This window comes from Acomys russatus, chromosome 7, assembly GCF_903995435.1.
Source record: "Acomys russatus chromosome 7, mAcoRus1.1, whole genome shotgun sequence".
Taxonomy (NCBI): Eukaryota; Metazoa; Chordata; class Mammalia; order Rodentia; family Muridae; genus Acomys; species Acomys russatus.
In genome coordinates this window covers 9071706-9086143 of record NC_067143.1, presented here as the reverse complement: position 1 = coordinate 9086143, position 14438 = coordinate 9071706, and the positions used below count along the sequence as shown (strand labels likewise).

Here is a 14438-nt window from a genome sequence, read left to right as displayed (position 1 = left end):
CACACAGTAGGTCCTCTTAGAACCTGTGCTGTGCTCTTTCCACCCTCGCATGGGTTAGCATGGTGCCCACACTGTGTGCTAAGGGGCCTTCAACCAGACTTAACAGTGTGTCTCAGTGGACTTGATCATCACGTGACATATGGTGATTTCCAAAAGCACTTTTAACTTTTTTATCTGAGACGCTTGGCACTGTTGACATCAAGTGCATAGAGATGAGGATGCTACTGATCCTACAGTGCACAGTCAGTTCTCCCATGACAAAGAAATATCTGGTCCAAAATGCCAGTAGTGTAGAGACTGAGAAGGCCTGGAATAAGGAGAGAAAATCGATTAAGCAAGTGTTAGCCTGTCAGGCGGCAGGCTGGTCTCAGCTCAAGAAGTCTTCCTTAGACCCAGGAAACATGGATTCTTTTATCTTCATTCTGTACAGGAAGAAAGCTAGTACCTTTCTGACCATCTCACAATGTGTTTCCAATAGCATTATAAATAGACACGCAATGCAGCTGGGGGTTATCTCAGTGGTGAAGTATTAGCCTTGCATGCCTAAGGCCCCAGGTTCTATTCCCAGCACCACAAAAGGGAACGCAAGACACACAAATGGACAACTATTTGAACTGAAGAGCCCACAGGGACCCCCAAAAGAATCAAGTAGCAAGTGGTGATACAACTGGCACTGTGAGGACCGTCTCGTGGATGTCTGAAATATCCTATGTCAATGGTCTTATAGCATCCCCTCTGAGATAAGTCCTAGGATCCACTGGAGCTGCAGCCACTTGCAAAGGTCGCAAGTCCTGCCAGGAAGGACAGGGCACTCATTCTTTGAAATTCTTTCACTGATCTACCCCACTCTAGAGTGCACAGTGGGGCTCAGGATCTCAGATACCTAGGGAGTTGAAGGCTGCAGGCTCGGGGGTGGGGGAGAGGGAAGGGGGAGAAGTATAAATGGGGAGTTACAGGAGTAGGGGACAGAGTGTTCCCACCAATCTACATTGACCTTTTCCAGATGTGCAGGCTGAGAGGCAGAAAGCAGCTCTGTGCTGCCATCCGTCCTTTTTAAACAGTGGAGAATGAATTAAAATTGCTCTAGACACCATGACAAAATGCATGCAGCGAGGATGCAGGGTGCCCTGAGCCATGCCCTCTGTGAGTGCAGCCACAAGGGCCAACAGTGAGGGTTTGGGTTTTCACCAGGCCCGACAGCACCTCCAACTGCTGGGGATGGATGGATGGATGGAGCTCATTCACAGGGCTACTGCGGGGATCAAGCTAGGCGAGTTGACGGGTTTAAAAAGCCATACTTATAAATCCTAGCAGTAACTCAACCTCCATCTTTATACCCATCCGTGGAGTGAGTAGTGCTCTGCATCACTTCCCATGAGCACACTGGCCTGCCTCAACTACCCGCTGCTCCTCCCCACCCATAGGTATATCCTGAGTAAAGATACCCTGTTGATAAGAGTGCTTGCCTGGGGGTGCAAATCCCTGGGTTCGGTCTTCTGCACCACATTAAACCACAAGCAGTGGTGCACACCTGTAATCCCAACATTTGACAGGCTGAGACCGGAAGCCTGCCAGGAGTGTGAGGTCAACTTCATCTCAAACGAGCAAGATTCAAATGACAGTTGTTAACCTTTTCCCTTCTGATTGGTTCCTGGGACAAGGATTTCTCTGCAAAGGGCTATGACTTTCCAGGCCAGATAAGTCTTTGCTGGTAGGAAGTTGTCCTGCTCACTGAATGCCAGTAGCATCCTCCATCCCCAGATGGGAAACCAGAACTGGCTCTGCTGAGTCTCGGCCTGAGAATCTGTTCTTAGATGTTTCCTAGTACCTGCATTTTCAATATTATCTTCTTTAATTTAAAAAAAAAAAAAAAAAAAAACAGTTTCGGGAGGATTCCAGGCTGACAACTATCAAATCTTTACTGGGGAAGATTTCTCCTTCCCCATTAGTAACCTGAACCAGGCAAGTTAAAGTTCCATTCAATAACACAGGATTTATTAATTCTGGCTTTTCCTGCTGAAAAGCAACTCATCCTTGCTTGCTTCCGAAGTTGCCCTGGCAGAAGACTCTCTAGATGGGTGGATGTCCAGAGGATCACCGCCAGCCCAGTGTGTCCTCCTAAGGTCAGGTTTCCGGTTCCCGCAATGCTGCAGAAACACCGGGAGCCTCAAGCCTCCTGCAACTTCCCTTCTAACCACTAGGCGGCAGGAGCGTGCTTCCCGGCGCTATGCGCTTTCGGCCCGCCAGAGAAGCCTTGACAGGCCATCTCATCAGAGCTCCTCGGCCCAGCAACCCCGAACAAAGAACAGCGATAATGATCGCCTAAATTGGAAAGCTGTTGGAATGGGATTCTCTTTTCTCAGGCAATTATTAATAAATGAAAGCACAGGAAAGACCGGGGAGAAAAGGGATCATTTAATTAAAGTTCTAATGAAAATTAAGCCATTCCAGAAATAGAATTGGTGTTTATACTGTTCCCATTTGAGCTGACCCAGCTAAGGCCCTGTTAGAACAAAACAGTGGCTGGACTCATGCCGCAGGGCAGGGACAAACCGTCCTCCATTGTGGAACCTTGGAGGGCTGAGTCAGCCCCGGAGCTGTAGCCTGTCCTACCCAGCTGCACCTAGTGACTAGTGACGCAGGAAGCTGAGACAGGAGGATTGCCACCCAAACTGCAGAGCAAGGCCTTGTCTCAATAGAAACGAGGAGGAAAAGAAAAGAAGATGGAATGCCTGGGCATAATCTACCTCTGTCTGTAGGCAGACCCAGGCCTGGTCTCAGACTGGAGTGGACATAGCGCTTGGCATCTGCAATGGTGACATGAGCAATCAGACAACATAATCCCAGCAGCACCAGACATGGGACAAACCTTACCCACTGTGTGTGAAGGTCACAGCATTAAGCCATTTATACATTATTTCATCTCCTGGGAAGATGCCAGGCTGGCTTCGAAAACTGGGTGGTTAGGGGTGGAGGGGGTGTGCCTGGGAGGTCATTGGGGAAACACTGCTAGGGGAAGGGGTAAGTAAGCAGGTTCATTTCCCAAAGAAGCCTAGCTTGGGGTGTCTGTCCGTCTTGGAGATGGCATGAGGAAAGCCATCCTCTGAACTCCCAACATCTGGGCCAAGCAGAAGGGCTCTAGCCACTGTGTCTCTGTAGATCAGGCTACTGTCACCTTTTTTATGTCACCTCAAAACCCCAACAGGGTTGACACCCCAACAAGGAGAGCCAGACTCCATTTACAGAAGTCACCCACATGCAGGCAATGCAGAGTCTGAGAGGGTGGGGGCTCCAAGAGTGAGGTCGGGGGAAAGACTGATAATTGGTTTCGCTTAACTAATGAGAGTATTAAAAGCCTGGCTAAAAGTGCTGTGGCCTCTGACTCATCTGTGGGCTCTGGGGCACAATCAGAGAAATGTGTCCATTGTCTGTGTCTGGTCTGTTTTAATGGGCTGTGGTCAGTGAATAAAGATGCCTTGCCACGCCAGGCCCCCATCCCCCTGCCTCTCGGGTTTGCTTCTAGCCACACTAGAGAGAGACACACGAAGCTAACGCAGGGCAGGGGCATGCCTGTCTCTTGAGGCATGTGCCTGGCCCAGGCTATAATACCCAGGTAGCTTTAAAAAGAATACACACATACAGACTACACAATAAATGCATGTGTGTGACACAAAATGGAGCAAAGAGTGGTCCCAAGCTGTTAGCATTCTTATCCTTACATCCATGTAGGTGTTGCTAATAAAGATAAAATCCAAAAAAAAAAAGATAAAATCCCACTGTGAATTTACATCCTCTTACATTTAATATGACATGGTGAGGATTTTTCCATACTTCATTTATGAACATCTATTTTTAATGATTATAGAATACCTTATCCTATAGATGAACCATAATTTATTGGAGCTACGGAATTAGAGCACTAAGTGTGTGGACGTTGATCACATACTAAGTCCCTACTGTTTTCCAGTACTGCGAATGTGATTGCAATTAGCCATTTTGTGCAGTATTTACCTGCCTCTAATTCTCCCTTGGCACAGATGCACAGATGGAGAATCATCACAACACTAGCGTAACTATTGTGTACAGAATCTTTCTTTTTATCACACGGACTATCACCCACAAACATCACTTAGGAAGCACCTGGGGTGATGTCACTTTGCTGGGACTTGATGGAATAGAACACATGGACCAAAGATTCTTTAAGTACCCCCGGCAGGCAGAAAATCGGGGGTCACATGGCCCAAAGTCCAGACAAATCTGGGTCTACCTTGCAACTTACAATGTAAGTTGAAAAATCCACTTAGCCATCTGGGGAAATAATAACAATCATGTCACCTGCCACCTGTAATTCATAGATTCTATTCAGGAGGGACAGAAATGTCGCTTATGATGCAGCCTTGCAGACTAGGAAGCATTTAGCACTGAGGTCATTCCATGGCCTTGAAAAGAATGCGTACTTGGACTCCAGTCCTGGGACAGCCCAGACACCTAATTCAGAGCTTATGCCCAAGGTTTTTCACCTGTAAAACAGAAACAATGAGAGAGTGCCTTTGTGGGCCTGTTGTCATTATTAACATTGGCAATTCAATGAAAGAGCTTCTCAGAGAGATCAGTGTGCAGTGAAGGTGGCTGGTTTTTAGTAAAGTGGTAAAACACTGCACTGATAATAGCGGACCTTATTAGTAGAGAGGTGTATATTTCTGAAGGACCCCCACCTTGAGGACAGCTGATCATTGTGACCATGTGGTCCCTCGGGCAAGCTCCAGGAAGTATCCTTGGATCCTGAATCAAAGCAGCAGCCTGACCCAGCACATACTCTTGGAATGGGCCTTGCTTTCCAGTCGTAGTCTGGCAAGGACAAGCAGGGCTCAGGGATGGAGCATGACCTGAGGTGCTTCTCCACCCAAGACTGCAGTTCCTGGAAAGTGTGCTTAGTCTAAACTTGGCAGTTGTTTCCAAGAAGATATTCTGGCAACTGATTGCTGGTTGTGAATCTGTGAAGAGTTACAAAGTATGTCTCTCCAAGATCACAGATTTTTAGAGGTAACTGCTGCAGGAGGCAAAGAAGGTGGGCCACCCCATTCCAAAACTGAATATGATCCCCATTGTCAAAGCTATTCTGGAGAGGGGGAGGGTGTTACTCAGTGGTGGCTCACGTGTCTGGGCTCAGCCCCCAACAACAAGAAAAACAAAAAGGAAGTGAGCAATTTCTGGCTTGTTTCTGGTGATTTCTACCTTGGCTTGTACCTGAGCAAAATATATTGTTTCCTTTTTTTTTTTTTTTTTTTTGAGACCGGATCTTGTGTAGCCCTACACTGGCCTCAAACTGACTATGCAGTCAAGGATGACTTTTGAATTTCTGGTCCTCCTGCCTCCACCTCCAGAGTGCTGGCAGCCTAGGCATGTGCTACCATACCAAGTTTATGCCATGCTGGGGACCAAATGCAGGGTGTCATGCATGCTAGGCAAAGACTCTATCAACTGAGGTACATCCAAAGTACAGATCTGAGAAATGTTTGAAATACTGGTCCCTAGGGTCATGGACACCCCTTCAATTCATCAAGATTGTTCCTTGAGTGACACTGCTCACTCCCAGGTGATCCAGATGTGCAGCAACCAGGTTTGGGTGCCACTATTCTACCCTGAGAAAACCATCAACAGGGAAACAGTAGCGATGAAGACACTGAGTTCCACAGATACAGAAGAACACCAAGCCTTAGTTATTAGTTATTAGTCCAGAGAGTGGACTCTAGTACTTGGGAACCTGTGCAAACCCCTAGGGCCCATTCCTGAGCACTTCCAGATGTGCAGGTTTGGACTGAAAGGAAGCATCTCTATTGCTCCTCTTCTTTGCTATTATTCAAATTTTCTCCAGGTGGAAGCTGGATGTTGTGTGAGTGTGTGTGTGTGTGTGTGTGTGTGTGTGTGTGTGTGTGTGTGCATTTGTGTGTTACATGCATGGGTGTATAAAAGCACTACAGTGTAAACTGTGTCCTTAGAGATGGATGATATCTTGGGACTACAGGATGTGTGTTGATTTCTGTAAGAGAGATGTCCCCTATAGATTCATGTGTTTGACACTTGCTCCCCCAGTTAGTGGTGCTGTTTGGGGAGGCTTAGAACATGTAGTCTTGCTGGAAGAAGTCCATCACTGGAAGGCTTGCCTCAACTGATGGTTTGAAGAAGAACGACCCCTAGGGGCTCACATATTTGAATGCTTAGTTACCTAGGGGTGGCCTAACTTGAGAAGGATTCAGAGGTGTGGTTTTATAGAAGTAGGTGTGGCCTTGTTGAAAGAACTGCGTCACTAGGGTGGGCTTTGATGCTTCAAAAGCCCACACAAAGCCAGTGTCTCTTTCTCTGCCTGCTGCTCTCTGTAGTCCCAAGATATTGTCTCATATCTAAGGACACAGTTTACACTGTAGTGCTTACACACACACACACACACACACACACAGTGTATGTGTCCTACACCCACCCTCCACATAGAGAAGTTTTGAATAAGACCAAAAGAAATGAACAGCAGAGATGCCTCCCCCACTTCAGTGCAAAGTACACACTTGCAGGATCTGGGTGTAGAGCTCTCAGAACTTTCTCCAGCACCATGTCTGTCTGTGTGCCAACAAGCTCCCTCCCATGATGGTAATGGACTAAACCTCTAAAACGGTAAGCCAGCCTCAGTTAAATACTTTCTTTGATCAGAGTTGTCATGATCACGGTGTCTCTTTGCAGCAATAGAGCACTGACTAAGACATCTCATTTCTAGTGTGTTTCCTGATCTCCCAGCTTCCTGCTCCCTTGGCCAGGCCACACCTTCCCTCCCTCCTAGTCTATGGAACCCTAAGGTAAAATAAATTCATTCTTTCCAAGGTCATTCTGGGTCAAGGTGTCTTACCATAGCAACTAATACAGGAGGGAAGAACTCACTCTATGTTGTTAACACACCTTCGGGGCAATGATATGCCAGAGTTCTGCAAGGTATGGGCTCTGTAGGGGAAAGAGCTGGTTTGGGAGGTGAGTGTTACAAACAGATCTCAGAGACCATGTGCAACTGGCTTCAGTAAGAACCCAACTTACATGGAAAACCACATCACCCTGGGAGGGACCACTTGCTTATAGGTACCTATTAAAATAACCATAGTTTCCCAAGTGACTGACACTAGCTCCCAGCACCGCCCCCCCCACACACACACACTAATGAGTTTTTACACACTCACAGCTGCTATTGTATCCATCCTGTGTTTTATCTGGTCAACACAAGGAGGTAGGGTACAGAATACGGTTATTTCTGTTTCCTGAGTATCTTGGCATTCCTTCCTTCCTTCCTTCCTTCCTTCCACCCAACAAGCTGAAAACATATCCCCAGACTCCCAGACAAAGTGAATTTCACACAGCCAGCACAATTTTCCTTTCTGCCAGCCACAGGCAGCCGTCGCCCTGGCCGTCATACTACACACATTTCTAGTAGAGTCTGGGGTTGAGTCTGCACTCAGAGCTCAGGGATCACATGTGTGGAGTTCCTGGGGTGTGGCACTGTTTTGAGAAGTCTGCCAAAGAGGAAGATCTTGGGGGGGGGCGGAGAAAGAAAGAAGGAAAGCCAGATAGGGTTCCTAACTATCTCCCAGCTCACACAGCTACACATTAGACAATGTTATAAAAAAAAAATTAGCATCCAGTAAAACAAAACAAGGTCCTAGATCTCTTGGCAAAAGTGCAAATTTCCTAGATTCACCCACTGTAATATAGCAAGCATCACTGGCAGAACTGTTAACCTGGACATTTAACAAACACAATAGCTCCCCTGGAGGCAAGCAAGAGTTTTCTGACTCCTAGCCCCTAGCCATGAAATTTTTAAAAGTTAGATTTAAGTATGTTTGGATGTGTGGCTCATCTCTGTGCCCCACAGCCTCGCACAGGGTCTGACTTGCACATTAAGATCTCACCAGATGTCCGTCCAGTAAGACACATACCACCACTAAAGCACGTCCAAACGTACCTAGTAAAAGTTTGGTTTTATCTTTGCATTCTGGTGTGTTCCACGGGTTGTTGCAGGAGCCCCAGGGCAGCACGGATACAAAAGAGGCAAACAGGTAGAAGAGTGTGTAGCAAATGATCACGTTGTAATAAATGGCTATGAGGACAGAGATGATGAGCATCGCGATGCCACAGCCTGCAAAGAGGAAGTACCTGTGTTGATGCTATCCCAAACCCCACGCAGGACCCACACCCACAAAGGTGCCACTGACACAGGTGCGTGCATGGACAATGTCTATCAGGGAAATGGAGATCACCTGCCAAGGGCCCCACGGTGGCAGAAATGACCAAGGGAAGGTGAGAAAGAGTAGGTCTCCCTCCCTAAGTCAGGAAGGTGTCAGGGAGGGAGGGCAGGGCCAGGAGGCAGAAGGGGAACTGGACTCACCCTGCAGAGCTGGGATGGCCTTCCACACAGACACAGGACCTTGGCTGGCAAACTGGCCGAGTGACACCTCTAGGAAGAAGATAGGCAAGCCAGCCAGCGCCAGCATCATCAGGTAGGGAATGAGGAAAGCACCTTGGAAAGAAAGTAAGAAAGAAGAGTCAGGAGGCTAGGCAGGGCTCTGGCCCTCTCACCCTCTGCCTGGTACAGGGCTCCTCAGAAATAGACTGAAGAAGCCTTTGATGTCCCAGCTCGACAGAAGGCACCCGTGGGGGCAGCTTAGGACCTTCTCCCAAAATTATTAAGCTATTCATAGGAATATAGTACTTGTTTCCATCTTGAACTGCATGGAAGGTATATGCTAGTGGTTTTTGCATTAGTTATCAATGTTTCTATTCCCATCCAGCCCCACCCCACCCCACCCTCCACCCCCAAAGTGAGCCTTTCTAGGGTTTCACAAATCCATGCCTTTCATTGGAGGCAGATTTGGTGGATTCCCATCAACACTTAGGCCTTCTAAGGGCCTACACTAAGGGCTAAACTTGATTTGGGAGCCTCCTGTACAACAATCTAAGGAAACCACAAGCCTTCACCCCACCAGATCTTTAGCCTGCTTTGCGGGGTGTCCTCCCACTCAGCCAAGTCCCCACCCATGCCATCATCACCCACAAGCAGCAGCATCTGTCACGCACTTCTCAACTTCCTTCTTGGCTCAGAACTTACTCGTCAGAGGTCAGCCCTCCATCTTGGAGGTGGAGAGGGGTGTTCCCACAGTCCTTTGCCCCAAGCACCGTCTCTTCAGAATTTTATGTGCCTATCTTGTCTGGACTGTGAGCCCCCAGAAGTGGCTCTCTTTCCGACTCTGTTCCTCAGAGGCCTGGGGGAGGCTGCAGTACCTGATAGCCTCTGATGCCTTGCTGGGTTCTGGGGAGGTTTCTCTCTCTCTCTCTCTCTCTCTCTCTCTCTCTCTCTCTCTCTCTCTCTCTCTCTCTCTTTCTGCAAGGTTTCTCAGGCCTGAAGAGCATTACCAAGGAATAGCCCCACAAGGGTCAAGGTCAATTTGGGAGCTAGAGATAACAGAGTACAGAAAGCTCTGTTCAGCTGAGGAAACTACTTCCCTCTTGAAGAAGGGCGATTCCTGCTAGAGCCTCCAGCCAGGAAGGTCCCAACAAGTGCCAGGAACTATTGAGGTGCAGGCTTGGGCTCCTTCTCTACTCTCTCTGGTGAGAATTTTAGTTTTAAAAAATTCATTGTGTGACCCTTCTGGTCCTGAGGAGGTAGAGCTAAGCTCCCCACTTTCGCTATGGGCTGTGAGGCGCCTGAGCCGCACTGCAGACAAAGCCTCCGCTTTTTTCCGCAGTCCCCTTTTTAAGCCCTCAGGGCCTGGTGACACAAGAGCGGGCACTTGCACAGGCAAAATCGTCCTCCTGGAATCCCTCCCCTCGCTCCATCCTCCACGCGCAAACCCCCTTCTCAGTCCCCGCAGCCTTAAGACCAGCACCCCACATCGTCTCCCCTGACTCAAGCCTGAGGACTCCCTGCTCAGGAAAAATGGAAACCCAGCTGGGGCAGCTGGGGCAGCTGGGGCAGCTGGGGCGCTACATCCTATTAGTTTCCGGGGCACCCCTGATTGCGAGCACTCTGCAGTCTGCATTAGTACTTGTCCACTTGTCTTGTTTGGACCTGGAGGTACTGGGGGGGGGGAGCATGGAAGGGGGTGTCTTCTATTTTACACCGTAACTGCCCCCTGCTGCAGCATGGGTTCCAGTCTGAGCCCTAAATACCTCCTGGAGCCGACCTAAAACCTGGCCGGAGAAGACTGGGCGAGGGGCGTGTTCCTTGCACCTTTGGCCCAGTAGAGTTACGAATACCTGGAAGGCTCTTGTCAGCTGGCCAGGGGCGAGTAGCTGACCCCTCGCCTCAACCTCAGACGTCAAGCCAAGGGACCCTAACTATATTGTTCCCTTCCTGGTGGGTACAATCGAGATCCAGTGAGTTCTATTGCACGCTCCTTGGCGCCCCCACTCTTCTTTCAAAGGCAGCCTCTTTTACACAGTGAGGGCACATAGAAGAGGATTCATTTTTGCTAAATGATTTAACGAAAATCAAAATATCTCCCACCTCTTCCCAAGAAAAGATGTGTGGGATGGGGTGCTTCCGAGAGATTTCTGAGTAGGTAGGTACACACCAAACTCCGCCCCCCCCCACCCCGCGCACTGTTTGCTTGCACCCTTATTCTGTTTATGGCTGTTCACAGCAGTCTCCAAGGATTTCCCAGTTACAACCTTAAGCCAGACACAATTTGACCTTCAGGACGCAGGGCATCAGGCTCGGGCTCTGAAGTGTGTTCCTGCAAGCTAGTACTTCCTTCCTGACTAATCGACGAGTTAACCCGATGAATTAACCCGAGTTGGAACATTGGTGCTTCTGTGTACACTTGGCTGGAGACCCAGTCCCCAGTGTGGGCCAGTAGAGATCCCCAGTGAGTGAGGCCTTAGCTGAACCCACCTCCTCTCTGAAATCCAGAGGGCTCCGTTCGCTTCTGTCTTCTGCCTCGCAAAGAACCAGGCTGCCCCAAGCATCCCTCCCAACCACTGCCTACGGTCTTCGGATGCACCCCCACCCCTCCAGTGCCCGCCCCCTCCGCAGGCGGAAAGAGCTGAAAAGCCATACCTCCCCCGTTCTGGAAGGCCAGGTAGGGAAACCTCCAAACATTGCCCAGCCCCACTGCGTACCCCACCATGGACAGGATGAAGTCCAGTTTGCTGGACCAGTTCCCTCGGGCCTTATTCTCATCCCCTTGCTCGTCCTCCTGAGGGCGGAAAAGCACATTGTTGGATGGCAGACCCAGGTAGGTCATCAGCAGGCTCCATTCCGCCCTCCCCACCACAGCTGAAGGTCCTTCCCCCGCAAGCAGATCCCCAGTGTCCAACAGAGGATGCATCGGCAAGCAAGACCCCAAACCTGAAGAAAGGATGCATCTACGAGCAGAGCCCTCACCCCTCACCCCTGCACTGAGTCTTTCAGCAAGCAGGCCCCCAAATTGTATTCTGAAGATCCTCTTTAATCAGACCTCTGACTCTGTTTCCCAAATCCTATAGTCAGGGCACACCAGCAAGCAGCCTTCCCCAAGCAGAGAAGTCCCATTACACCCAACCTTTCACCAGGAGTTTATGTGGCAAGCAGACCCTCAGTATCATGCCTGGAGTTCCCAGCAAGCAGTTTCCTAACCAATTCCTCTTCCCACCCCACAAAGAAATGCCCTCACTGCACACCCCTCCTCAGCCGGTTCTTCAAAATGTGTGCCAGAAATAAGAACTGTAATGCTTCAAGCCAGCCAGAGCCCCTGCCTCACTTTTCTCTGCCAAAGCTTGCAGGCAAAACCTGCCCAGTCAGCTAATTTTAAGAGGTGCATCTCTTCAACCCTGGAGAGAGGGAAATGGGCAGGATGGGGAATTGGAGCTGACACAAGAGAAAGAATAGAGAAGGCTGGGTAGCCAAAACCATGCCTTCCAATCTAGATCTTGCTACTAAGCAGAGACAACTCCCTGTAAGCTGCTTGGGCTCAGCCTGCATCCACATCTATAGAATGAAGAAGGGGGGGGAGTGTCTGGATATCTGTCTCTGAGGCATCTGCCAATTTACATAGCCTGTGACTCTCCGCGCTCCTGTCTTCAAGCTCATATGGACTTGATTCTAGAAAACAAAACAAATGAGGAGGGCACCCTGTATGAACTCTGAAAGTGTTCCTGACACCCAGACATTGATGTGATCTGCTTCTCAGCTATCACTATGTAGCTTGGAGTGCTTCACAAGGGCTCTCGGGGGTCATGGAGGGAAAGCAGTGGTGGTCCAGGGAGATGAGGGCCCAGGGGTAAGAGAAGAAGGGCAGAGTGAGTGTCCCAAGGGACTGAAACATGGGTACTCTCAGGGACCTTCAGGTTCTTTCAAGGCCCATTGCTGTTCCACCCCCTAGCCCCACCCTCCAACACAGCTGACAGGATAAGGGAGTTTCAGCTCTTTTTGCGCAGTGCAGAGGTAAAGGGAGGTGAGATATATATATATATATATATATATATATATATATATATATATATATATATATATATAACACTTCATTGTTGGGTACATACTGTTAAGAGCATCTAATATATGCAGAACAGTGTTCTAGGGAAAAAAAAACTCCCAAAGCAAAGAAACATGTAACTGCAAGGTTATTTCTTGTTACCCAGATGACTGCATGGCTGGGTTCCTACTGTGTAAGTTCTCAGGTGGGGGTCTGGCTACAGAAAGCTCCGTAAACCCTACAGTACATGTGGTGAAAACTTGGTCCCCTCTCAACCTGTGCTCTAGCCACACACCTAGCCCATGAGTCCAGCCTTGAAGGGGAACTAGAGAAAAGGCAGGCCATGGGGAGGGAAGAGCTGGAATCCCTGAAACAGCATGGGGGTGGCAAGGGGGCCCCCAAAATCAGAAAAGGAAATCATTGGGGTGAAATGGAAACAAACAAAAGCCTGCACGGAGGGAAGACTGCCCTTACCCCTGGTCCAGACATTGGGGTTTACCCTGTAGGTTTTGTCCTGTCTCTGGTTAAGGGGTAAATACAGGAGCTATCCAAATGAGAAGGGTCTGAACTGACCCTTATACAGTTGAGGAGGCCTATGTAAGGGGGAAAAAAGATACTGAGGTTGGGAAGAGCGAGGGTTAAGAGACCCTGATGCTTAATAAACTTCAGCAGCCCCTCATTAAAATAGTTCACAGGTAATAAGGTTGGCCTACAGGGGAAAGCCCTCAAAATAAGCTACACCCCTCTTCCATTCCACCCCAGGTTTTTCTCGGTACTTCTTTTTAAATTGGAGTTTTTATTTTTGAAGAAGCAGAAAAAAGACCCAGACTTTAGTAGGATGGGGACTCGCATCCGGTGCAAGATGCAGAATCTACCTGTTTTTATTGAACAGGTCTGCACCTGTTCTACTGCTGAGGCTGGGAATGGCAAGTCCGAACCTTGCTGGCTGCACACACGCACACCCCAAATCTTAACTAACGACCTGACCCCTGTCCCCAGCAGTGCGAGCTTCCAAAGCCCCAAAGCTGCCTCCAGCATCCACCACCTGGCATTGCCAACCCGTTTCCCCATCAGCATACGTGCACCCACCAGGGCCCAGCTCCCTTCGCGCGGTTGGAAAGCAGCAGGCAGTACGGCCGCTTTCTACCTGCTTACCGGTATGGCAGTGGTGGCCACGCTGCCCGGGAGCACCGACGCGATGCCATCGGTACCCAGTACCACTGTGCTCTGGCTCATGTTCACCCAGCCCACGGCTGGGGTATTGTTGTGCTCCAGCGTGCCCTTGCCCACACTCACGTTCGCGTCCTCCTCCGGGCCACGCAGAGCTGGAATCTTGCAATGCAGCGCGTTGCCAGCCCCGGCGGCCCCAGAAGAGGGATTGGCCTGTGCGCCGCGGTGCCCTTCGCTTAAATCCTGGAGGGCCGCGGAGGTCGCCTGTGCCCGGGGGCTGCTGGGTTTACAAAACCCTACTCCTGGCTGCTGGGCCTCGCAGGCTTTCACATCCGCAGACTGGAAAGTTTGGGCTCCGATAGAAGCCGACCTGGGCACACGTGGCGGCTGTGTAGCGGCCGCGGGAACCGTGGCCGACAGGTCCTGCTCTGGGCTGGTCCTAGGTGCATGAGGGCCCGGCCCCGGCACCGCTGCTGCCTCCAGGCTGTTGGCTGGCTGTTTATTCATTTCCTTGGGAGCACTGCAGTCCTGCAAACACAATGTCAAGTTCGTGCAAAGCAAATAAACAAAAAAGTCACGGTAGCATTAAAAATAAAATATGTGCGTCTGCATACACAGATGCACGCATTCCAGGTCCAGACACAAAATAAACAGGGGAGCAAATGGAATCCGTGTTTTTCAACTCGCCAGTCTTGTCTGTAGCCCTGGGACATGAAGAAGCTAGTATTTTCTCCTCGGTGGAGGATGAACTAAGACAGAAGCACCAGTGGTTTTGTCAAGGGGAAA

At 49.5% G+C, this 14438-nt stretch overlaps 1 protein-coding gene across 1 annotated transcript in view; it reads right to left on the bottom strand.

The window, feature by feature from the left end:
* Slc6a5 (solute carrier family 6 member 5) overlaps nucleotides 1-14174 on the bottom strand; it is a 42862-nt gene extending 28688 nt beyond the window's left edge. The window contains exons 1-4 of the mRNA XM_051148616.1: nucleotides 13638-14174; nucleotides 11090-11228; nucleotides 8420-8551; nucleotides 7997-8170 (exon numbers count right to left, since the gene is read on the bottom strand). Coding sequence (XP_051004573.1) covers nucleotides 7997-8170; nucleotides 8420-8551; nucleotides 11090-11228; nucleotides 13638-14159 — 967 coding nt within the window. The 5' untranslated portion in view covers nucleotides 14160-14174. The remainder of the gene's footprint in view (nucleotides 1-7996; nucleotides 8171-8419; nucleotides 8552-11089; nucleotides 11229-13637) is intronic.
* Nucleotides 14175-14438: the final 264 nt, after the last annotated feature.